Source organism: Camelus ferus, chromosome 33 (genome assembly GCF_009834535.1).
Source record: "Camelus ferus isolate YT-003-E chromosome 33, BCGSAC_Cfer_1.0, whole genome shotgun sequence".
Taxonomy (NCBI): Eukaryota; Metazoa; Chordata; class Mammalia; order Artiodactyla; family Camelidae; genus Camelus; species Camelus ferus.
In genome coordinates this window covers 19,366,214-19,390,804 of record NC_045728.1, presented here as the reverse complement: position 1 = coordinate 19,390,804, position 24,591 = coordinate 19,366,214, and the positions used below count along the sequence as shown (strand labels likewise).

Here is a 24,591-nt window from a genome sequence, read left to right as displayed (position 1 = left end):
TATTTGTTGTAATTTCTCCATTTTCCTTTCTTATTTTGCTTATTTGTGCCCTCTCTTTTTTCTTCTTTGTGAGTTTGGCCAGAGGTTTGTCGATTTTATTTACTCTTTCAAAAAACCAGCTTTTGTTTTGATTGATTTTTTTCAATTTTTTAATCTCTATTTCATTTATTTCCTCCATGATCTTTATTATTTCCTTCCTTCTGCTGACTTTTGTGGTTTTTTGCTCTTCCTTTTCTAATTCTTTTAGCTGGTGGGTAGGATTGTTTATTTGAGATTGTTCTTCTTTTTTGAGGAAGGCCTGTATCACTATAAACTTCCCTCTTAGAACTGCCTTTGCTGCGTCCCATAAATTTTGTGTGGTTGTGTTTTCATTTTCATTTGTCTCAAGATATTTTTTAATTTCAACTTTGATTTCATCATTGACCCATTGATTTTTTAATAGCATGTTGTTTAATCTCATGCTTTCATTTTTTTCTCTCTTGTTTTTCTGTAGTTGATTTCAAACTTAAAGTTGAAAGAATTTTACAGTAAACACCCATGTACTAACCACCTCGATTCTTCCTAGACTCTACCATTATTTACTATTATCCTTGCTTTATCACGTTTAGCCATCCTCCTATCCATGTATTAATCCATCTCTTTTTAAAAATGTGTTTCAAAGTAGATCTGGCACAGTTTTTCAAGAGATTTTTCACAGAAAATTTGCAAGCATTAAGTGTTTCATTTGTTACACAGTAATTGGCAATTGATTTTTTTCTGGAAAAAATGCACAAAAATATTAGTCTGACTCGAACTTGAGAACCACAGGGAATAGGTACAGCTTGTTTTTCCTGTCTTTTTTATAAGAGGAAGAACCTTCATTACATGTTTAAGGGGCCTCAGGTATATGAAGGGGATGTTGACTAAGGAATTCCCAGAATCATGGAAGGCTTCTCTGAGGAAGTGTCATCTAGCTCATCTGAGTGATCAGGAGTCAGCTGTAAGATGATTAGGGCTAAAACATTCAGACAGAGAATAGGTAGATTGGAAATAAGCTTTGTGTGTTTGAGGATCAGAAAGAGCCTGGTGTGGAAGAAGATGGTATGAAATGAAATTAGGAGGTTAGGACTAATTCTGATTAAGAAATTTGGAAGATGGTATGAATTAAAGTTAGGAGGTTAGGACTAATTCTGATTAAGAAATTTGGATTTGATTTGAAATACATAAGGAAGCCATGGAGTTTTAAGCAAAGTAATGTCATGATGCAGTTTACATTTTTACTCTAACTTTTATATGGCAAATTGATTGTCATAGGGCAGAAATGGAAACAGGAAGCCCGATTATGAAACTACTGCAGTAATCCAGAGGAGGAATGATGGTGACTCAGTTAAAGGTGGCAGTGATGGAGATGAGACAGAACATGCATGGAACCAGGGCATGTTTCTGACACAGAGGTAGCAGGACCTGCTGATGAACTGGATGTGGAGGAGTGAGGGATAGAAAGAGGAATGAAGGATGAATCCAGGTTTACAAAAGAGAAGGACTTTCAGTGTTGTATTCGAGGTTTTAGATGCCTTACATAATGATTCTCAACTAGCTTCCAGTCAAAATAAGTACACACTTAAACGTTCATTTAAAATTATTCTAGACAATAATTTTATCATTTGTAGGGAAATTCCATTATGTCTTACCTCAAATTATTTGTGTCTCTTAGAGAAAATGTTACCGAAGTACTTTTACTGGGGTGAATTAGTATTCTGTCATTCTCATTACTCATTTTTACTGGTCAATGTATTTTCCAAGTATTTCTTTTTAAGAGTCCTTTTATAGTAGTCATAATATAAACTTTACTGTATTGAATGAAGGCAATTGCTGTTGCAGTGATTAGTAACTCGTTTACGAAAGGAATATTAAAAATCCTTTGATAATTTTTGCTTTGATGTTACAGGATTTTATAGATGTAAAATTTCTTAATAAATGTAAACAGTTCCTAATATAAATTTAAATTTTCAGATTTTAATTTTTTCATTGATACTTGCCTAATATTCATCAAGATTAATAGTTGATATATTTTGTGGCATTTGAATTATATGTGTTTTTCAGTGTCAAAGTGCGATCAGCAGCTGTTACCTGTTTGAAAAGCATTTTAGCCACAAAAACTGGACATAGTTTCTGGGAGATTTATAAGACGACAACTGATCCCATGCTGACCTATCTACAGCCTTTTCGAACATCAAGAAAAAAGGTCTCGCAAATAATGAATGTTTATTGGGTGCTCACTATATCTAGAACAGTTCTATTTGCTCTGGGATGTGAATATCAAATTGTTTAATATACTAACATTTAACCTTTCTTGGGAATAATTCCAGCTGTACTTCTTGAGTCCAAGGTATTTGTACTTTTAGTTATGGCGGTGTGAAAACGCCGAGATGGGTGGCCTAAAGAAGTGGTCATTGATTTGGGGGATAGTAGGAGTTCTTCATGACAAGCTATTTTTCTTAGGAGTAGAAAACTCTTACTTTGATCCCATGAAAGCTACAGATCCTGGGTGTGGTTTATAGGTACTGTGATCAACAAGCAAGCATTTATTTCCATAGCAAGTTAAAGTACCACAAACCCCTAGTGAAACTGAAGATGACATGTAGATTTCTCCCTTTTGCATGTTGATATCATAACAAGGTCCCACTGAGAGTACTCTATGAAAGGTTTAAGAACTCTTGCTTCTCCTTTCATCTAAGCATTTTTCTTTAATATTTTCTTTCCATAAAGCAACTGAGAAATAAGCAGTTAAGTTTTCACCAGTTTAATTTTGGGGCTTATACCCATTATTGAAATAGTACTTTTAATGTATCATAAATATCATTTTGGTCTTAGTCTAATTATCATTAATATTAAACTAATATTAATAATACTAAACTACTAATAAAACTAATAACCTGTAAATCACTGTGGTTTTAACATTCTAAAATTTCATTTCATCTTGAAACCAATGCTGCGTAGTAGATTTGGACTGGTTTTATACATGAGACAGATAAGGCAGAGAATTTGTGATTTGTTTAACACACCACTAGTGAGCTGAGTAGAACTCAAGTTTCTTGCTGTGTTAGGTCGGTAATTTTTTACAACTCTGCCTCTCATGTAAACATAAATGTATTTTTATTTTAAAGGGTAACGGCTGCCTCCAGATTTAATTTTAACCGTATTTAGTTTTATTTAGAAACAGATTTATTTGTGCCTAGATATTTGTTTTGCAAGAAAAGGTAAAATGTATTTCTGCCTACCTTATTTACATTTTCTGATCACTTTTTTCTAGTTTTTAGAAGTACCCAGACTTGAGAAAGAAAGCCCTTTAGAAGGCTTGGATGATACAAACCTGTGGATTCCTCAAAGTGAAAATCATGACATTTGGATAAAGACACTGACTTGTGCTTTTTTGGATAGTGGAGGCACAAAAAGTGAAGTTCTGCAGTTATTAAAGCCAATGTGTGAAGTAAGAAGATTAATTAGTCTGACTTAATCGCTTTCTACCTTTGTGTTTTTCACTGAGCTTTCTCTTAACAGTTTTCTTGGCTTGTCCCATTGCATTTGTCTTTTGTGTCCAAGTTCATGGCCTGTGTATCGAATAAGAGTGCTGCGTGCTGCACGTCCTCTTCATGCAGCATCACCTGTGCTCAGCTGTTGTGAATCCACCCAGCAGCGCATCTTTATTTAGCCTCAACTTTATGCAGTAGGTTTCAGCTGTGGGGTAGCCACATGGTGGATGAGTTCTAAGGGGGTGCCTTGAATAATTTGTTACCAATGATAGTTAAAATACTGATGATTGTAAATCACGTTAACCAAAGGCCTGCTCTAACTTTTTTTAATTTTTTACTTCTTCTAATAAGGTCATTGTTGTTTACTTTCCCTGATATGCTCTCTTGAGTTAGAAAAGAGATGGAGTTGCAGTTAGGATTGCTTTTTTATTTTTGAAGGTACAGTACACCATTTATTTCAATAGAAAGTAATGGTACCTACCAAGTCAGACTGAAAGTTTATATGCTTTTATATCATCCAAAGCAGCACAGTGTGATGGCGCTCTAAGACTTTAACATCTAACCTGATTTATAATAGTGTTTTTGCTGAAACTCTGCCTCTGTACCCCGCTTACCAAATTGACACTCGAGGACAGAGTTTTGGGTGAAGCAGAAAAGGCAGCTTTATTTCTTTGTCAGGCAGGGGAGCTCACAGCGGTCTAGTACCTTCAAGACTGCAAGCCTGCAGTTTTGTAGTAGGAGTTCAGGGGGCGGCACTGGTTTCCACAGAAATCACATGCAGGGTAACAACTTGTTGCAGAGTTGTCCTTGTTTTTGTAGATGCCGCAGTCCCCTTTCTTCTCCTGGGTACGATGTTCATCTCCAGCTTCTAATACTCCTGTGCCTAGAACAAAGCTGCTTAGGAAAAGGGTCTGTGGAAAAGTGCCCTAGAGAAAAACTTGTGCAGTTTAAAGTCAGGCTGATATATGCTTCTGGCATTTTTGGCTGGCTGAGGCCTGAGACATATTGCTGCAGTGTTTGCACAGACAGGGACAACAGAACACAAAGAAACCATAAGGGGCTAAACATAACTGCAGATATGCCGGTCATGGTGAGTTATGAACAGCAAGATGCACAAACACCCAACCACTGTCTCTGAGGTGTTGGGAGCAAAATGAGGAGGATGTGCAGATCACCTAAGTTCCCCCTCCTCTCCAGCCCAATCCTGGTCAGCGAAAACATGAGTAAAGCACTGTAAATTATTACACAGTTAAGCAGTTCTAAACACCATTACAAGCACCAGCTGGTCACTGATGACACTGTCAAGCAAGTTTTAACAGAAATATGAAAAAATACTTGACTAGGTCTAACACCTACCAATTAAAAATAACGAATACAGAAGTGTATATTTTGGTAACGTGCCCTTATTGAAAGCAGTTTAAAAAGCAGCCCTTGTTTCTACTGAAAAACTGTTGACAGTGAATAAATCATCACACTCTGCAGTACTGCACTGCATTTGTAGCAGGTCAGCGGAGTGATAACCTGGCACATAATCATTTCTCATTAGTAAACAAACTGAAGATTTGTATAAAGTTCTGACTTTAGGTCAGAGGATGAAATGTTCCAAATATATATGCATATATATATATATATATATATATATATACGTATATATATATATATATATATATACACGTATATATATATATATATATATATATACACACATACACTAATTCTTAGGTCCCTAAATTCTGTATTTCCAAAACTGGCTTTTTTTTTTATTTTTATTTTTATTTTTTTACTGATGTATAGTCAGTTTACAATGTTGTCAATTTCTAGTATAGCGCACAATGCTTCAGTCATGCATGAATATACATATATTCATTTTCATATTCTCAAAACTGGCTCTGTGATTTGTCTTTAGTTTAAAAGGAAAAAATGTACAATTGGTAATTTATAATCTGTTTTATGTGTGTGGTATGTAATGAATGCATGAAGATGATGTCTTATTTAAAGTTGAATATTATTTTATTGTACCACATATATTAAAGCAATTTTCTACACTTGGAGTATACCATAGATAAGTACCCAAATTTTATACCCAGAAATTGGAGTTTATTAAAAACAAACATTTCAACATGACTGCTGTGCTCATCACTGAGTGTAGAAAATGTGCAAAAATTAAATTTTCAGCTTTTCTCTTAAATTTGATCCCCATTTTCTGCTTTATCGCCTTTATCAAGTTGGAAAACTTCTTCTGTTATTAGTAACACTTTTCAACCGTGAAATTTTTTTGTACAATAGTGTAGTGACAGAATAATTTCATTTGTAAGCGATATCCTATTTCATTATATGCAGATTACCTTGGCTGAAAATGAACGATTGCTGTGTAACATATATGTTTGATATAGATATTCTAAGTTAGTTTTTTTTTTTAAACACTAACTGGTACCCATTTTTTGTATATTTTTTAGTAGTACATAGAGTTCATGACAGATCACCTGTCATTTTTTTTTAAGTTTAATATGTCAGTAACAGGAATTGAAAATTTTAAGGAAAGTATAATATTTTTACTCAAAACTATTGACTGGATATGTTTGTATATTCTAGGTGAAAACTGACTTTTGTCAGACTGTGCTTCCATACTTGATTCATGATATTTTACTGCAAGATACAAATGAATCATGGAGAAATCTGCTTTCTACACATATTCAGGGATTTTTCACTTACTGCTTCAGACAGTCCTCACAAACAAGCCGGTCCACAACCCCTGCAAATTTGGATTCAGGTATTCTGTTAAATTTCTCAAATTTGTACTGTTAATATCTCAGTTCTAGGGAAAGATAGATTGTTTGAATCCCATCAAGGCACGTTGTAAGTTTAATAATTCTATAACTTCTAAACATCTGTTCTGTCATCTGTAGAATGGAGATAAGAGTTGTAGCCAGTTTTCAATGAGATAATATATGTCAAACACCTAGGACAGTACTTGGTGCATAGTACACCTCTGTAAATATTGTAAAAAATGAATGGAGCAACCAGTTGAGCATTCAGTGTGTGTCAAGCAGTGTGCACGGAGCTGGCAGTAGGATGTGAACAAGATATACCCTACATTCTAGCAATGGAAACAGCAGACAAATAAATACAATGACACATTGTAGGTACTGTGTTGGAGATATGATGGAATTTTATATTAAAGCTCTGGTCCACTCATTTTTTAAAAGCAACCTTGTGTATTATAAAATCATATTTATTGTGGAAAATATAGAAAAATTAGGATAAACCTTAAAATTTATGATTTTATTGCCCATAATCCTGTGATCTAGGGTAACGACAGTTAACATTTGGTATATATGTTTAAGTTTATTATTAATGTATTTTACGTGCAAAAGTAAAACTAGGTACAGATTCAGATATTGCACTTCAAGACCAGTACAACTATATGGAAAGTATTGACTTAATGTGACATTTTGGTGCAACTAAATTGTTCTTTCCTACCGTGACTGGTTCCAGTCCCTTTGGCATACGTTGTGATTACTCAATTCTCCCAGTTGTTTCTTTCACTTTCACTATGACAACCTTTATTTGACATTACTGGGATGTCATTTAAACCTCACTTTGCTCTGTTTTATGTGTGTTCCTTTTTATGGGCCAACAGCAGTTAATAAGTCTGCTATTTGAAATAATGTAATTATTAAGCATGGGCATGGATGCCCATTCTGTGGTCCCACTAGACCATAAGTTGGTTGTGTAAATGACCCAGACGATGCTGATATGAGTTTTCTTTAGGCCATTGAAATGAAAATCCTAAAATAAAAATTTTTATAGAGACTTTGCAAACTGTCAAGTCTATATTTCCTACTCTTAATTTGGGAAATGCAGGTATAAGTGATTCACAGTTACCAGTAAGCATTTAAACTTTAATGTGATGTAACTTGAAGTGATAATAAAAATAATTTTATTACATGCCAAGTTTGATATAATTGCTGCTTATGATAACCTGACAATCTGTTATCATCAACACGGCTAAGACTTTTTTTTTTAATGTTTATCGTTTGTACATACATATTTATACTGCAACCTTTCAGAAATAAAATCAGCCAGTTTTATTTTATGTCTGTGTAGAGTGCCAATATTTTTATTGCCTTAAATGAAAATTTAAACTTCACACATTAAATTCTATCATTGAAAAGGAAAGTAAATACAGATTTCTTATTCATGGTTGTTTACTGAGCACCTAGTACATTTAAGATCCTAGATGAATAGTTACTGAATCAATGAATTAGTCCTCTTCAGAAATAAAATATAAGTTACAATTAAATTCTCAGTTTTATAAAGCACAATAGTTCCTTTTAAAAGAAAAAGAAATGTCATTAACATCCATTTATCGATTCATAGTTATTAAGAACCAGTTTTCTGCCAGAACCTTATAGTGTAGAAGACAGACACACAGACAAAAGGAGGAAAGTGCTTAAACAAGTCTGCCTGGGGCTGAGAGGAAATGTCTTTGTTTATCAGAGTCCGAGCACTTTTTCCGATGCTGTTTGGACAAAAAATCACAGAGAACAATGCTTGCTGTTGTGGACTACTTGAGGAGACAAAAGAGGTAATATGAATATTGGTTTTAGAGTTTGGGGGTTGAGAAGTCTAACTTGTTACTATGGGCTGAATTTTAGCATGATCATTGGAGGGAACGCTACTGCTGGGTGCGTAATGTGATGTAACGTGTGTGATGCTTGTAGCTCCTTGTGTGTAATCCATTCAGGGCGGCACTTTGGTGAAATCAATGTCAAGACCTCTGAATTCTTTTTTTTTTTTTAATTAAAGTATAGTTGACTTATAATATTGTGTTTCAGGTGTACAGCAAAGTGATTCAGTTACATACATGTATTTTTAAAGCTTGTCTTCCATTATAGGTTATTACAAGAATATTGTAGGAATTCTGAATTCTAGTCCCAACTGTACTAGTAACAGTGTTATCTTTGCTAAATCATTCAGTCTTTTGGGGTTTTAGTTTATTTCATCTACAAAATAATTGTAAAGGAATAAGTGATTTTCTAGGTTACTTTTAGTTGTATTATTCCTCTTTTAACTTTTTGCTTTACTTCTGTCTCAGAAGTAGCCAGAATTGTGTAAAAAAGCTCCTTTGTGTATCTTTATTATAAAACAAGTTTCTTTACTGTGTACCATGGTCCTCAGTATCTGTGGTTCTGTATGGTAATAAAAATACTTTATTTTCTTGATTCTGATAAATTGCTTTATAATATAGTATTTTTGTTCCTATTATTTCTCTCGAGATTTTTAACAGTGAGTTTAGGAATTCCTAGCAAGAGTGGTCTGATCTGTACTGCTCCAGGGTTGACCAGAGCTTTGAAGAAATGATGTAGTAAACCTTTAACTAGAGTCAGTAGCCATTGATTTCTCATGAGTTTGTATGGTGGTCATGGCAGTGGGTTGATAAAGAATGGGAGGGAATGGTGGGAGAAAAATGAAAAATTGTTTAACCTAAATGCACTTACATATTAAAAATTAACTCCTCTGTAATCCACCTCATACCATTCCATCGACTCTTAAGAACTTAAGTTGGCAAAATTCCTACAGCTCGTCGTAGGTGACCCAGCTGGGTGTGAGCCTAGCTGCAGTGCTCTTTACCACAGCTTGTCACATCTCTATAATGTTAATTTTGAAAAAGATAGTATCTGTGATACTATTTTCCACTGTTATCACGGTGGAAGATTTTTGTTAAATAACTCAACCTAGGCAGTTAACCAAGGAGAAAATTAACAGCAATAGGAAAGATACATAACTGTGTCTTAGAAGAAACAGTATTTTCATTAAATTGTCCACTTGAAAAGATTTGTTATGTGTTATTAGTTACTCTGTGTAGCCTGTTAGCCATTGTCTGTGGATCCCTCGGTGGAGGGTAGGTATTGAACCCCAAATTTGTATGGGATGATGGTCCATAGCTTTCACTAGATTTTCTAAGGGGATCTTTTTCTAAGAGATTTTTTTAAACTGTATCTTATTTGATGATATTTATTCTTACCAAGCTATATCGTAAAAGGATAATGTCACGTCTGGTGAGCACACACATGAGAAGTTCAACATTGTGAAAATCAGCATTCAGTAGGCTGCTAGCCCCCGAAGTACCAGCTGTAGTCTGTACCTCTCCTTGTCACCCACTTCTTTCTGGTTTTTGCTTGAGTTCTTCTCTGAAATTGTAAGCAAAGAGATGTGGGTCATTATCACATGTTTTCTGGTTTATGTCACAGAGGCTCTCAAAGTGTGAGACAGAGCTGGCTGGGTCAAAGAGCGATCCAGAAAGTGACAGAGGTCTTAGTTACCTTAGTTGTTTATAGCTATATATTGGGGATACATGGCTTTTGGCTATTTGAATGTAATTTTTTTAAACTAGTGCTTACTACCATTATATTCTGTATCAGCATACTTTTGATATTGAAGTTAAAGACATGGGCATGACTTCATTTAACATATTTCTTTAGACCTTCCTCAGGAACAGTTTTTGAAGATGCTTTCTGGCTGGAGTTGAATTACCTAGAGGTTGCCAAGGTAGCTCAGTCTTGTGCTGCTCACTTTACAGCATTGCTTTATGCAGAAATCTATGCAGATAAAAAGAACATGGATGATCAAGAGAGAAGGTAATGGCATTTGCAAGTTTTAGTTTGTAAAATTGTTGTTGACATGGTTTCATTAAGTGTGTATGTTAAATATTTGTTTTACTCCCACTCTCCCTTTTAAAAGATATTTTAGATATTTTCCATCTTTTAAAGAGCAATGATAATAATTTTTTTAAAAGAAATAAAGTAATTTTTCTCTGAAATAGATGTTTATTATTTAAGAATTATAAAAATTATACAGATAGCAGGTCCCAGAGGACAGAGATCATACTTAATTTTCTCTGTATTCCCCATAGTAACTAGCATTGGGAACTTAGTGATTAGTAAATTTTTTCAAATGGTTGAGTGATTCCCTAAATTCAGTTAAATTAAGTTTATCACTATTCCCTCAGTTTATTCAAAATCCATTTTACTTATTGACTAGAAGTAATGTATCTGATTTCTTTCTGTGACTAAATCACTTTCATTACTTTGTTATCCCCCTTTATTTCTACTGCTTGAATTTGCTTTTCCTCTGTGTTAGAATTCTCATACAAGTCTGACAAGTATAATCCTAGATACCAGTGAAAAACAAAAAACAGCCAAGAAAGTTGAAGAGTAAAAAATAGTTTATTGCCCTCCTCAAATCTATTCATTTGAAATAGCTTAGTGTTTATTTTTATAGTTAGCCCCACTTTCCTTCCACAAAATTATCCATTTTAGAAAATTGAAATAGCGAAACTATATTATGTTGATCCATTTCTTATTCTTGCTACTCATAATTTCTACTTTGGATTATCATTAAGCTGGAAGCAGTATGGTTTTTGGACTGTGGGAAACCAGGAGTCAAAATTCAGATCCTAGTTCAAATATATTTAACTTAGTAGACTTGGACTGATTTCTTAATTCTCTGGTTTGTTTTCATTTCTACTTTTCAATTGAAAACAATTAAAAATCTGCAACATGTAGATCATGTATATAATATGTAATTGATAGATTCATGATCACTTAGACTTTGTACGAAGACAAGTGTGCTGCCCTTTAAGTATGAAATGAGTAAGAAGTCGATTTTTGCCTACTCTTAGTCTTAGAATTTGACAAGAGGCCTGCAGACTTAGTAGTAGCGATTTTAATCTTGGTTCTGTAGAATACAGTTTCCTACTAATCAGGAGTGAATAGCTGAGCTCTTATAAAAGCACTTTTAATTTGAGGGTAGGTGATTGTATAGAATGTGGCTGCAGAATTGCTTGTTTAAAAGCAGGAGTGCTTAGATTTTATTTTACTTAACTTCAGGGAAAAAGTGCTTGACAATTGGGGCTTGCTGTTTGCATTGAAAGTCTGGGTTTTTTGTTTGTTTGTTTTTTGATTTTTTGTTTTGTTTTGTTTTTCTTTTATGCTGCACTTTATTCCTTGATGGATTGATGAGTATTTGAGTTGTGTCCACTTTGGGGTCATATAATACTCCATGAACATTCAAGTACAAGTTATTAGGTGGTTGTATGCTTTTATTTCCGTATTTCTAGGAGAGGAATTTATTTATTTATTTAGGGTGGGGGAGGTAATTAATTAGGTTTATTTATTTATTTTTAGAGGAGGTACTGGGGATTGAACCCAGGACCTCATGCATGCTAAGCATGTGCTCAACGACTTGAGCTATAACCCCCCTCCCCCCTTAGGAGAGGAATTTCTATATCACATGGTAAGTCTGTATTTATCTGCTGAGGAACTGCTGGACTGTTTTCAAAACTAGAATTTTACATTCCCACTAGTAATGTATGAGGACTCCAATTTCTCCACATTCTCACAATATTTGTTATCTGACTTTTTCAGTCTACCCATCCTAGTGAATATGAAGTGGTATCTCATTGTGGTTTTGATTTGCTTTTCCCTGGTAGCTAATGTTAATGAGCATCTTTTCAAGTATTTTTGGTAATTTGTACATCTTCTTTGGACAGATGTTTTTTCAGATCCTTTACCCATTTTAAATTGGGTTATTTGTCTTTATATTATTGTACTGTGGGAATTCTTTGTATACTCTAGGTACAAGCCCCATATCAGATATATATTTGGTAAAAATGTTACCTTTGTCTGTGTATTGTCTTTTTTCTTTTCTTTTCTTCTTTGGAGAAATGTCTGTTTAGATCTTCTGCCCATTTTTTGACTGAATTGTTTGTTTGTTTTGATATTAAGGTATATGAGCTGTTTGTATATTTTGGAAATTAATCCCTTGTTGGTTCCATCATTTGCAAATATTTTCTACCATTCTTTAGGTTGTGTGTTCATTTTGTTGATGGTATCCTTAGCTGTGTAAAAACTTTTAAGTTTAATTAGATCCCATTTGTTTATTTTTGCCTTTATTTCCATTATTCTAGGAGCTGGTTTGAAAAAAATACTGCTGTGATTGATGTCCAAGAGTATTGTGCCTGTTTTACTCTAGGAGTTTTATAGTATCTGGTCTTACATTTAGATCTTTAGTCCATTTTGAGTTTATTTTTGTATATGGTGTTAGAGAAAGTTCTAATTTCATTTTTTTACATGGAGCTGTCCAGTTTTATGAGCACTGCTTCTTGAAGAGACTGTCTTTTCTCTGTGGTATATTCTTGCCTCTTTTGTCATAGATTAATTGACCATAAGTGTGTGAGTTTATTTCTGGACTTTCTGTTTTGTTCCATTGATCTATATTCTGTTTATGTGCCTGTACCACACTATTTTGATTACTGTAGCTTTGTAGCATAGTCTGAAGTGAGGGAGCATGATTCCTCCAGCTCTGTTTTCCTTTTTCAAGACTGTTTTGGCTAGTTGAGGTCTTTTGTGTTTCCACACAAATTTTAACTTTTTTTCCACCTCTGAAAAATGTCACTGGTAATTTGATAGGAATTGCATTGAATCTGTGTATTGCCTTGGGCAGTATGACAATTTTAACAATATTGATTCCTCCAATCCAAGAACACAGTGTATCTTTTTATCTATTTATGTCATCTTCAAATTCTTTCATCAGTGTCTTATAGTTTTCAAAGTACAGGTCCTTTGTCTCCTTGGGTAGGTTTATTCCTAAGTATTTTATTCTTTTTGGTGCAATGGTACTATTTCCTTAATTTCTTTTCCTGCTATTTTGTTGTTAGTTTGTAGAAATGCAACTGATTTTTGTATATTAATTTTGTATCCTGCAACTTTACCAAATTCATTGATGAGTTCTAGTAGTTTTCTGGTCACTTCCTTAAGGTTTTCTATGTATAGTATCATGTCATCCGTGAGCAGTGACAGTTTTACTTCTTCTTTGCCAATTTGGATTCCCCTTATTTTTCTTCTCTTATTGCTATGGCTACGACTTCCAAAACTATGTTGAATAAAAGTGGCAAAAATAGGTATCCTTGTCTTGTTCCTGATCTTAGAGGAAATGCTCTCATCTTAGGTGTGGGTTTGTTGCCTAGGCCTTTATTATATTGAGGTCGTTCCATCTGTGCCAACTTTCTGGAGAGTTTTCATCATAAATGAATGTTGAATTTTTTTTCCTTTTTCAGTTTTATTAGGTAGAATTGTTACAATCTGCACATATACAATATATTGTATATAAATACATATACACAATATATTGCACATATATGTGCACAAAATTTTACACATGTTCATTGTTTCTAAGAACATTTAGAGCATTAGCTTTTTAAATGTACATAGTTATCAAAGGAATAAAGCCAATCACAAGATAGGAAGTAATTCAAAAAGATACATACATCCTACTCTTAATAGCAACATTATTTATAATTGCCAAGATATGGAATCATCCTAAGTGCACATCAAGAGATAAATGGATAAGGAAGGATGCAGCATGCATATGTAAGGGAATACCACTCACCCATAAAAAAGAAGAATATTTGCCATTTGCAGCCCTTCATTCACTTTTTTTTTTCCACTTCAAAAACCAGAATTTTATAACTGGCATAAGCATTTCCATTGCATCAAAAACAAGAAAATACCTAGAAATAAACTTAACCAAGGAGGTTACCTATACTCAGAAAACTGTAAAACATTGATGAAGGAAATTGAAGATGATACAAATAAATGGAAAGATATCTTGTGCTCTTGGATTGGAAGAATCAACACTATCAAAATGGCCGTACTACCTACAGCAATCTACAGATCCAGAGCAACCTCTGTCAAAATACTCGTGACATTCCTCACAGAAGTAGAACAAACAATTCCGAAATTTATATGGAACCATAAAAGACCCTGAAGAAGTCTTTTGTAGGTCTTTTTTTTTTCCCCCTCTTTTTGTTCTCTTTTCTTATGGTTTGATTACTAGAGAAATTCCTTTAATATTTGTTGTAAAGCTGGTTTGGTGGTGCTGAATTCTTTTAGCTTTTGTTTATCTGTGAAGCTTTTGATTTCTCCATCAAAGCAGAATGAGAGCCTTGCTGGATAGAGTATTCTTGGTTGTAAGTTTTTCCCTTTCATCACTTAAAAATATACTGTGCCACTCCCTTCTGACCTGTAGAATTTCTGCTGAAAAATCAACTGATAATCTTATGGGAGTTCCCTTGTATGTTATTTGTTGTTTTTCTCTTGCTGATTTTAATATTTTCTCCTTATCCTTAATTTCTTTCAATTTGATTACTATGTGCCTTGGTGTGTTCCTCTTTGGCTTGATCCTGTGTGGAACTCTTTGTGCTTCCTGGACTCGGGTAAGTGTTTCCTTTCCCAAGTTGGGGCAGTTTTCAGCTATTATCTCTCCAAAAAATTTGTCAGGTCCATTATCTCTCTCTTCTCTTTCTGCGACCCCAATAATGTGAACATTAGTGTGCTTCATATTGTCCCAGAGTTCTCTTAAACTATCCTCATTTCTTTTCTTTCTTTTTTCTGTTCTGCAGCAGTGATTTCCACTAATCTGTCTTTTAGTTCATTGATCCATTCTTCTGCCTCATTTAATCTGTTTTTGGTTCCTTCTAATGTGTTACTGATTTCAGTGATTTTATTTTTCAAATCTGTTTGAGTATTCTTTATATTTTCCAACTCTTTGTAAGAACTTTGCTCTGTGCATCTATACTCTTCTTGAGTTCTCTGAATATCTTCACCATCATTATTTTAATCTCTTTCTCAGATAGATTGCCTGTCTCCTCATCACTTATTTCTTCCTCTGGGGTTTTATCTTGTGCCTTAGCCTGGGAGGTATTCCTTTGCCGCCTCATATCGTCTTATCTTTCTACGTGCTTGTGAATTCCTTCCATGGGCTTTGGGATTGTTCTTTTCTTATTTCTAGTATCTGCCCCTGGTGAATGAGGCTGGACTAGAGGCTTATGCAGGTTTCCTGGCAGGAGGAGCCGGTGCCTGCCCACTGCTGGGTGAAGCCTGGTCCTGGACCTCTGGTAGGTAGGGCTGTGTCTAGAGGTCTTTGTGGCTCAGGAAGTCTGCTGATGAGTGGGGCTGTATTCCCACCATGTATGTTGTTTGGCCTGAGGCTTCCTTACAGGCTGTTGGGTGGGGCTAGGTCTTGGTGCTAATGATCCAATCAAGAGGTCAGCCTCCAGGAAAGCACATGTAGATGAACACTCCCAAATGTCCCCCATTTGCTTTTATGTCCCCAGGCTGAGCCACAGCTATACCCTGCCTCCCAAGGAGTCCTTCCAAAACCAGCAGGCAGGTCTGGCCCAGGTTCCTATGAAGTCATTATCTGTCCCCTTGGACCCTGTGCAAACAAAATTCTGTGTATGCTTCCCAAGAGAATGAAGTCTCTGTTTCCCCCAGTCCCATGGGGCTCCTGGAGCTAAGCCCCACTGGGCTTCAAAACCAGATGTCCTGGGGTCTCGCCCTCCTCCCAATGCCAGAATCTGGGCTGGGGAGCCTGACGTGGGGCTCAGAGCTCTCACTCCTGTGGGAGGGCCTCTGTGACTTAATAAATCTTCAGCTTATGTGTTGCCCACCTGGGGGGTATGGGGCCCAATTATATCACGAGCTCGCCCCTCCTACCATCCTGCTGAGATCCCCTCTATGTATCCAGCTGAAGAAGATCTTTTTTGCTAAGTTCCACCTAGTCTTATTTTCAGTGGTTGTTTAGAAGTCAGTTGTAGTTTTGTTGTAGTTGTGAGGAGAGCCAAGCTCGTGGTCCTGCTACTCCGCCATCTTGACTGGAACTCGGAAAGTCTGGTTTTGATTTTTTTTTTTCAGGTTCCTGCCGGGAAGGGAGGGCAGAGAGACGTGAAATGTATAGAGAAGATAGAGAATGCTAATTTTCTTCAGTGACTCAGTTAGGTGAACTGAGACTTCTGTAAATCTAAAGTAATCAGGAAAAGTATAAAAGCAAAATACAGATCTACAGTTAACAAACAGTGTCAGGTCAAAAAATGGATTTCTGTCTTAGGTTTCTTGTTCAGGTTATTTAATAGCAAAATGCCTTGTACTAGGTATTCAGGAATACGTATAAAGTTTATTTTATTTGCAAACTTGCTCCTGAGAATATATGAGCTTTCAAAATTAGCATCCATAAATTTTTTAAAAAGAAGTCAAAACTCCTTCAAGCAGGATTTAGACAACAGGTGCTAGTCCACACCCTCAGCCATGGTAGTGCTCCTGGCACCTGTGGCAACACCTGGCAGAAGGCCTGGCAGCTCTGTTTTTTGCCTGGATGAGTGACAGCCTAAGATTGAAAATCATAGCTTGTAACACTATCATTCCTACTTTTAAAATTTCTCCTCTAAAAACTGCCTTTTCTTCTGCGTGACTTACCAATAAGGAAAATATATGTAATATTTATATATAAAGGTTATAAGCCAAAATAGAATGTTGTCAGTGCCATTTTGTCAGTCAGTGGTCTCCTGTGTCCCATCCCTCTGCTTCTCTGAGAGGTAAAAGTTATGTTTTGTGTTGACCATTCACTTGGATGATACAGTTATCATGTGAGTAGGTACCCATAAATATAGTTTAGTTTGCTTATTTTTGAGCTTTATAAGAAATCATATATGAACTTTTCTGTAAGTTGTTTTTTCACTCACTTTTTTGGGTAAGATTTATCTATGTTGTTTGTGTTTTGCTGAAATTCATTGTCGCTGCCACATAGTGTATCAGTGGGACAGTATGCCACAATTCTTTTACCATTCCCCTGTTAATGATATATATCTAGGTGCAGAATTACTGGGTTGCAGAGTATGCAAATTTTCAACCTTATAAGATCATGCCAAATTGTTTTCTCAAGCGGTTATGCCAGCTCACAGATGTAGTTCGTGAAGAAGTGGGTCAGTAGGAAGCCTTACACTTCGAGAAGGGAGTCAAAGTACCACTATTTCTAGTTTGAGTAAAAAAAGTAAAGAAACTGAAATAAGTTTATAGGTAAATAATGGAGGCACTGTCCCTTATGACAGTATTTATTTTATACATTGATTATTATCATAAGCACTGAATAGCTAGCATTATTTTAGAATTGAAATTACTTATAGGACTGAGTATCATATGTGTAGATGGCATGTGTAAAGCTAAGGCCTTGATGTAGATACGTCTGAGTTCTGATTCTGTCACTTCTTAATCTTATTACCTTGGATCCTACTGATCCACTTCCTTCTCAACACTTAATATTTACCAGACTTCTTAATTTTTGCCAATTTATCAGGTGTTAGGTGGTGTCTCAAGTGTGGTCTTAATTTGTGTGCTGGTGATTATTAATGAGTTTAAACATCAAGCAAAACCACTGACAACGTACAGGAATTGAACTTGGGGGCATCTGCTCTATTTTTAAACAGGCCTGTCTCTATAAATAAGCCTTTTTTGGCATATAGCGTTCCCATAAATGAGACTGTCATTAAGACGTAATTCTTATTCAAAGCATTAATTCACAAATTCCTTTTCTATTCTAGGCCTAAATCATATTGTTTTCAAGTATAAATGGTTCATTATATTTTGTGACCTTTGTTAGTTTTTTTTGTCAAAGTCTACAGTATCTGTTAATAAGCTTTTAAAGTAGTATATTCCCATGAAAAGAGGTTGCTCTTGTGACCCACAGAAATCTTACATTTGAAGAAGGAAGCCAAAGTACAACTATTTCCTGTTTGAGTGAAAAAAGTAAAGAAGAAACTGGAATAAGTTTACAGGTAAATATTTAGACCCTATTATCGATGGTAAAATTTGTTTTATACTTTAGATTATTATTTTGTTACAAAGACAATATAGATTTGATTTTCAAAACTGAAGTTACTTTTTGCTGTGTCATATATGTAAATTCATGGTCTTGAAGCTTAGGCCTTGGAGTAAACAGACTTGAGTTCTAATCCTTCCTAAGCCGCTTAGATGTATAATCTTTGCAGAGATTACTTAACCTTTCCAACCTTGAGTTCCTTTATCTGCAAGATGAAATTAAAACCACCAATCTCTTAGGGTGAATTTATACCACATATTTTCTGCCACGGTACTCTGTTCATTTTCTTTATAGGACTTAACATTTATAATTATATATTCATTTCTCTACTTTGTTTATTGTATGTCACATCTCAGGGCAGATTGCTTTTTCTATAAATTTTTTAAAGTCTATCCTTAAATTGACGTATTCTTACTGAATTTCTTTGGAAAACTTATTCCTCTAAAATGGCAGTTTCAACTTCTTCACTTTGCTTAAACCTCTTCCCTTCCCTTCCCTTCCCTCCCCTCCCCTTCCCTTCCTACTTTTGCTTTCAGTGTGCCTCCTGCTTCGTGGCCAAATTAGGGATCACAGAGAGGAAGTCCCACCACCTCCCACTGTCAACCACAAACATCTCCCTGCATCTGCTTCTGTTGTAATCTTTCCTCTTGTTAAAGCAGAGCAACAGTTTCTCCTTCTGTCCTTCTTTCTGGACTTTGTTTTTCATCAACTCTTTCTCAGAAACTTTTATTTTTTACTGTGCTGTGCTCCCTCTCAACAGATCCAAACATTGTAAAACTTTTCGTATTAAAAACATTCCCCTTCAAATGAATGCAAAACCATTTCCCTGCTCCCTATGTTCTCCTTAAGGTCCTCCCTTCCCATCACAGCCAAACCCTGTGCAAGAGTTGTCTGTATTTGCTGTCTCCATTTCCTCTCCTTCTCCACCCTCCACAGAAGTAGCACTTGCTAATGCCACCCATGAACTTAACGTTACTGAGTCTAGTGGTCACCTCTGTTCAGCTTCTTCCTTAATGTTTCATCAACACTTAACCCCATCAGGCATGCTTTGTTTGAAATATGTTCTGTCTGCCTCTTTGATCCCATTCTCCTGGTTTTTCTCCTTCCCTTTTTTGATTCCTTATAGGCTTATCCTCTGTGACTGAGTTTTTGGAGAATCTCCTGTGCACCAGGAGCTGTGCTACGCTTCAGGACTGAATGTTCCAACACTGAGGGCTTGATTCGTGTTTATGAATAGGAACAGTTTGATTAGAATAATAGAGTTGTGCTGGTGTCAATTTGTGTTTAGAAAATATTTCCTAGAGCAAGCACCATTAAGACAATTAAATTGCTCAATCAGTTTTTCTGTGCAGTGCAATTTAACTCTTTCTTTTTTCTTGTTTTCTATTTCCATTTTTATTTTACTGAGATTGTTTTAAACAGAATTAGTTCTTTCCCAAGTAAATTTTATAACAAAACTTTGAGTCATCAGACCACTTGTTTATCCATATCACATTTTACCAATTATAACATAATGCAATTTTGAATTTCCTTTGAAAGAAAACCTATGGCTCTTATTTTTACCAAATTCAACTTTCAAGAGTCAGACTTTGCAGAGCTTTATTTTCCCATATTTTAGCTGCTGATAGGGTTGTTTGCTTTTGTTTTATGATTATTTTTACATGTGTTAAAAGCCTGGTAGGTTGGGATTTATTTCTTATGTAATTCAATAAATTGTTAGCAATTCTTGTCAGGTAGTCCACAGTCATTCTGTTATAAATTTGTTTTGTTACTGATCTATATCTTTAATATATATTTCAATGTTATTATACTTTTATTTTTATAACATACTTTACTTTTATAACATAATGTTTAGAGTTGGGAGTTACATTTTGGTGATGATGTAATTTCAGATTTGCTAAATTGATAAACTGGTATTTCTCCCCTCCAATTTTTGTTGTTTCCGTGTTTTTAGGATCTGCTCTTAGAAATCTACAGAAGTATAGGAGAGCCAGATAGTCTTTATGGCTGTGGTGGAGGGAAAATGTTACAACCCCTTACTAGGTAAGTTGCTTTTTCCTAGATAATGTTATAGAAATTCTTTACGAAGAAGTTACCTGCATGTAGAACTCAAAAGCGTTTTAAAAATCTTTTCTTACAGACTACGAACATATGAACATGAAGCGATGTGGGGGAAAGCCCTGGTAACATATGACCTTGAGACGGCAATCCCCTCATCAACTCGCCAGGCGGGAATAATTCAGGTACTTTTTTTCTGCTTTGATAAAGCTCTGCTAGTGTGGTGCTCAGATTCTTTCATTATGTCAGTGGAATATTCACACAACGAGATAACTTTAGAGATAAGACTGAAGATTATTTGTTATTGAGATACTGGGATAAAAGTTCAGAGGTAGACAGGTAAATTGGACAGATCACTGACCTGACAGATAATGTAGATTTGCTGATCATAGTCTTCGTAGCTAACAACGGAAGACATTTCTTGACTGTGTACGATGTGCCAGGTAGTGAATTAAGTCCTTCGTGTGGCAAGTCTCATGTAGAGGATTTCTCATACAGTTTTCACTAGAGTTTGTCCCAGAAATTATCATCTCTGTTACTGGTTTAGCCATTCTTTCATCAAATATGAGAGCCCTTTGAGCTCCATCTTTGTGTATTGAGAGGAACAGAGAAACAACACTTTGAGATTTTAAGTGATACTGTCAACTACTAGAATTTTTAAAGTTACTTTTTCTGTTTGATTGCTGTTTTTTTCTTTCCCTACTTACCTGTTACTTTCAACCACTTACTTTTTTTTTTAATTAAACTCCTGCTCAGGCCTTGCAGAATTTGGGACTCTGCCATATTCTTTCCGTCTATTTAAAACGATTAGATCATGAAAATAAAGAGTGGTGTGCTGAGCTACAGGAACTGCATTACCAAGCAGCATGGAGGGGCATGCAGTGGGACCACTGTGTTTCTGTCAAGTAAGAGGAATTCAAATTTTTTTTATCGCCCTTTTGCTGGTTATGAACAATAAACTGATTTTTATCTTGCTCTATTAACGTGGTGGGAGTTGTGCTGAGTTATGTTTTGTAGATGCTGTAAATTCTGGATATGCCTAAATCTTAAATAAGATAGCAAGCTGTCAGCATGCCTAGTCTTGAACTTCACTCCCTTCTTCTATTAGGGTGCCTTCACCTCTACCCTCAAGATATTTTTGAAAATAGAAATATAAGAATTATTTTCTCATGAGAATCTTCTCATATGCTGTTTATAAATCTAAAGAGAAATACAGGCGTCTCCCTTTCCACTACCTTCTGCAAACATTTAATCAGTCAGAGGGTACTTTTATTGGCTGGATGGTACACAGAAGACTGTTCATCTTTATTTATGAAATATTTTCTTTTATAAAAGAATACTGCTAAATCACTAGCGCAGGAAGATACCGTTTATAACCTACATGTAAGGTCACCATGTGTTCTGAGTGTAGAGCCAAGCACCTAATTGAATAAAAGATTGTGTATTTATGTAGAAATTCTTTTGATGATATAAAAAATTGAATCATATTAATTGTATGTATAATCACGTTCATAGAAAAAAATTTTCATTAGTTAGATTGTCTTTCAGATTTCAAACTGTTACTGTGGTAAAATTAGAGATAGGCTGTCCTATTTTAAAAATATTTTACTCTGCCAGCTGATTCCCACTTGCCTCCGTAAATCTCCGTGTGCTGCTTTCCCCCTTGCCTACTGTGTTTCAGCCACATAGGCCTTCTCCATGGTTTTCCATCAGGACAAATTGTTTGAACCTGAAAGTCTTAAATGTATCTTCTTTTTTCCCTTGTTACCTTGAAGGTAGCTACTTGTCATTCAGACTGTTTAATAACATGATGTATTTAGAGAGCCTTTTTTGACCATCCATTCTAAAGTAGTCACCCAGTCATCCTGTTTTGTTACTCCTTTGTTATCCTGTTCTACTTTTGTGCATGCCCTTTGTCACTATCTGCTATTTTTCTTATTTTATTGTCCATCTTCTCCAAACTAGAACATAAACTCCATGAGAATGGAACCTGATCTGACTTGTCCACTAATGGATTCCCTGCGTCTAGAACCTGGTGCCTAGTGTTTGGCACATAGTAGGTGTTCATCAAATAAATAAATAAATAAATAAATGAGAATGTAGCATATTTAGAACCAGGAAAAGTATCTGAGAAATAAACTTTTTTTCTGCTTGAAGAATTTAAATGATCCACAAAATTCTTTGTAATTCTTACCAAAATTTCTAGAAATGCAGTTTTGAAATTGGAGATATCTTAATTTTAGTTTAAAATTTTGCCTTTTGGTGAAGCTGTTTATATACACACACATATCTTAGGATTCTCTGTTTTTAAATGTATTTTTTTCTTTCATTTTTTTATTTATCTCACAGCAAAAGGATAGAAGGAACCAGTTACCACGAATCATTGTACAATGCTCTACAGGCTCTAAGAGACAGAGAATTCTCCACTTTTTATGAAAGTCTCAAGTATGCCAGGTATTTTAAAAAGAGAGAGTTACTGTATTTTAACATTTAATGTCATGGCTTCTTTTCTGAATATTTGACGAATAATTTCAACACAAAGATTGGCACTGGTGAAGGTATAAGGACCCGACGGCTGTGGTTAGGTTGTTTCCTTGTCATTCCCTCTTCCCCTCTTCTCCCTTAAAAAAATATTTCCTGTGTAACTTGTGATTCATACTAATTGGTGCTGAGACTCGAAACAGTGCCAAAGCGGGAGGAAAAATTCAACAGTTAACAATTTCATAGCTTTTACGTATTTGAGAAATGAGTGCTCAAATGCCTTTTATTCACTGCCAGCATGTTTTTGTAAGAATTATGAGTGTGCCTGTCTTCAGTTGTTTTCTATATCTTGAAAAAGTATTCTTCATGTTTTAAATGTTTTGTATGAGAGAATATATATATATATTCTTGTCAAATATATATATATATATTTGTATGAGAGAATTCTTTAATGCACAGTTGTCAAATATATATGTCAAATATACAGATACATACATATATATATATATATAAAACACAAACATGTTTTTATGTATAGTACCAATGTTACCTTTTGTTTTCTTTCTTTTAGATGTAAGAACATGTTCATATGTTAGGTACTTACATAAACTTTATTTTTTTTCTCATGTAATATTTCTTTCTTTATGTGGTTTAAATATATTTTTTCCTTTAAAATTTAGTAAGATTCCTTTTAGGAAAGCCCCCTGATCAATTATTTGTGCTGAACCCTAAAGAAAGTCTTGTTGTGTCCCACTCCTTGGTTCTCTTCCTGGATCAGTATATTGAGAATTTTAATCCTGTCTTTTCTAGTAGTTATATGATGTTTCTCTCTCTTAGTGTTCTTTTTATAAAATGATGACTGCTTCTTATGAGGCACAGATGAGATAATGAACAAGAAAGAAATGAACTGTAACAGGCTAAACAAATGTAACACATTTTTTGTTTAACAGTAGTTGTGACCTAGTAAATCCTGTATTTTATTACAGAAATAATGCTTGCTACCATTTAAGTGCTTATCATATGGAGCCACTTTGTTAGGCTTTTCCCACGTGTATCCTCTAATCTTCAAAATAATTCTAGAAGTGAAAAAACTTTGGTTCAGAGACATCTAGTAATGTGCCCAGAGTTACACAGCTGTTACTGGCAAAACTGGGACTTGGATCCAGGGATGTGCAGTTCCAAGATTTACTTTGTTTCCACTGCCTTTTGCTGATGCTGATAAATATTAATATTATTAGATCAACACCAAGGCCTATGATGAGAACTCCTTAACAGTAATCTTGAACTTCTATCTTCCTGCAAACCTCTTCTTAGTTTTCAGTGTCTTGTCTTGTCTGCCACTAGAGTTAAAGAAGTGGAGGAGCTGTGTAAGGGCAGCCTTGAGTCTGTGTATTCCCTCTACCCCACGCTCAGCAGACTGCAGGCCATCGGAGAGCTTGAGGACATCGGGGAGCTTTTGTCAAGGTACGTGATTCCAATGACTGTGTATCTCAAAGTGCAACCTTTCTGTTACCGACAGTAACTTTAAAAAATAAACGCTATGTAGAGAACAGCCATAGGTTTCTTTCCGTTTATCCAGATGTAAGTAAAGTAGCCTAGTGAGCTCTGATCTTACAAAAATAAACATTTTCAAAACTAGTCATTGTAAAAATTCCAGTTTCTGAAATTTGGCTTTGTGTTTTTCTCTTTACAGCTTTTTCCCTGTTCTAGCCTAGATAAAATTGTTTCCTCATGTTGTTTGTCATAGCGCGTTATGCTGCATTCTGTTGTAGCACTGCATTCCATTAGTGCATTGTACTAGTGTCATTTTATGTATAGTCTGTCC

General features: G+C 35.1%; 1 protein-coding gene across 6 annotated transcripts in view; it reads left to right on the top strand.

The window, feature by feature from the left end:
* The window catches only part of ATM (ATM serine/threonine kinase), a 117,195-nt gene that overhangs the window by 55,604 nt on the left and 37,000 nt on the right, over positions 1–24,591 (top strand). For 5 of the 6 annotated variants that reach the window (XR_004316929.1, XM_032472510.1, XM_032472511.1 and 2 more), the window contains 11 exons: positions 2,083–2,224; positions 3,293–3,469; positions 6,105–6,282; positions 8,013–8,100; positions 9,998–10,153; positions 18,096–18,183; positions 20,182–20,270; positions 20,368–20,470; positions 21,042–21,190; positions 22,635–22,739; positions 24,111–24,230. Coding sequence is in view for 5 of the 6 variants with exons in the window: in XM_032472510.1 (XP_032328401.1) it covers positions 2,083–2,224; positions 3,293–3,469; positions 6,105–6,282; positions 8,013–8,100; positions 9,998–10,153; positions 18,096–18,183; positions 20,182–20,270; positions 20,368–20,470; positions 21,042–21,190; positions 22,635–22,739; positions 24,111–24,230 (1,395 nt within the window). In the remaining variant the exon portion in view is untranslated. Of the gene's footprint in view, positions 1–2,082; positions 2,225–3,292; positions 3,470–6,104; positions 6,283–8,012; positions 8,101–9,997; positions 10,154–18,095; positions 18,211–20,181; positions 20,271–20,367; positions 20,471–20,620; positions 20,625–21,041; positions 21,191–22,634; positions 22,740–24,110; positions 24,231–24,591 lie in introns of all 6 variants that reach the window. The other variant, XM_032472513.1, reaches the window with a different exon arrangement.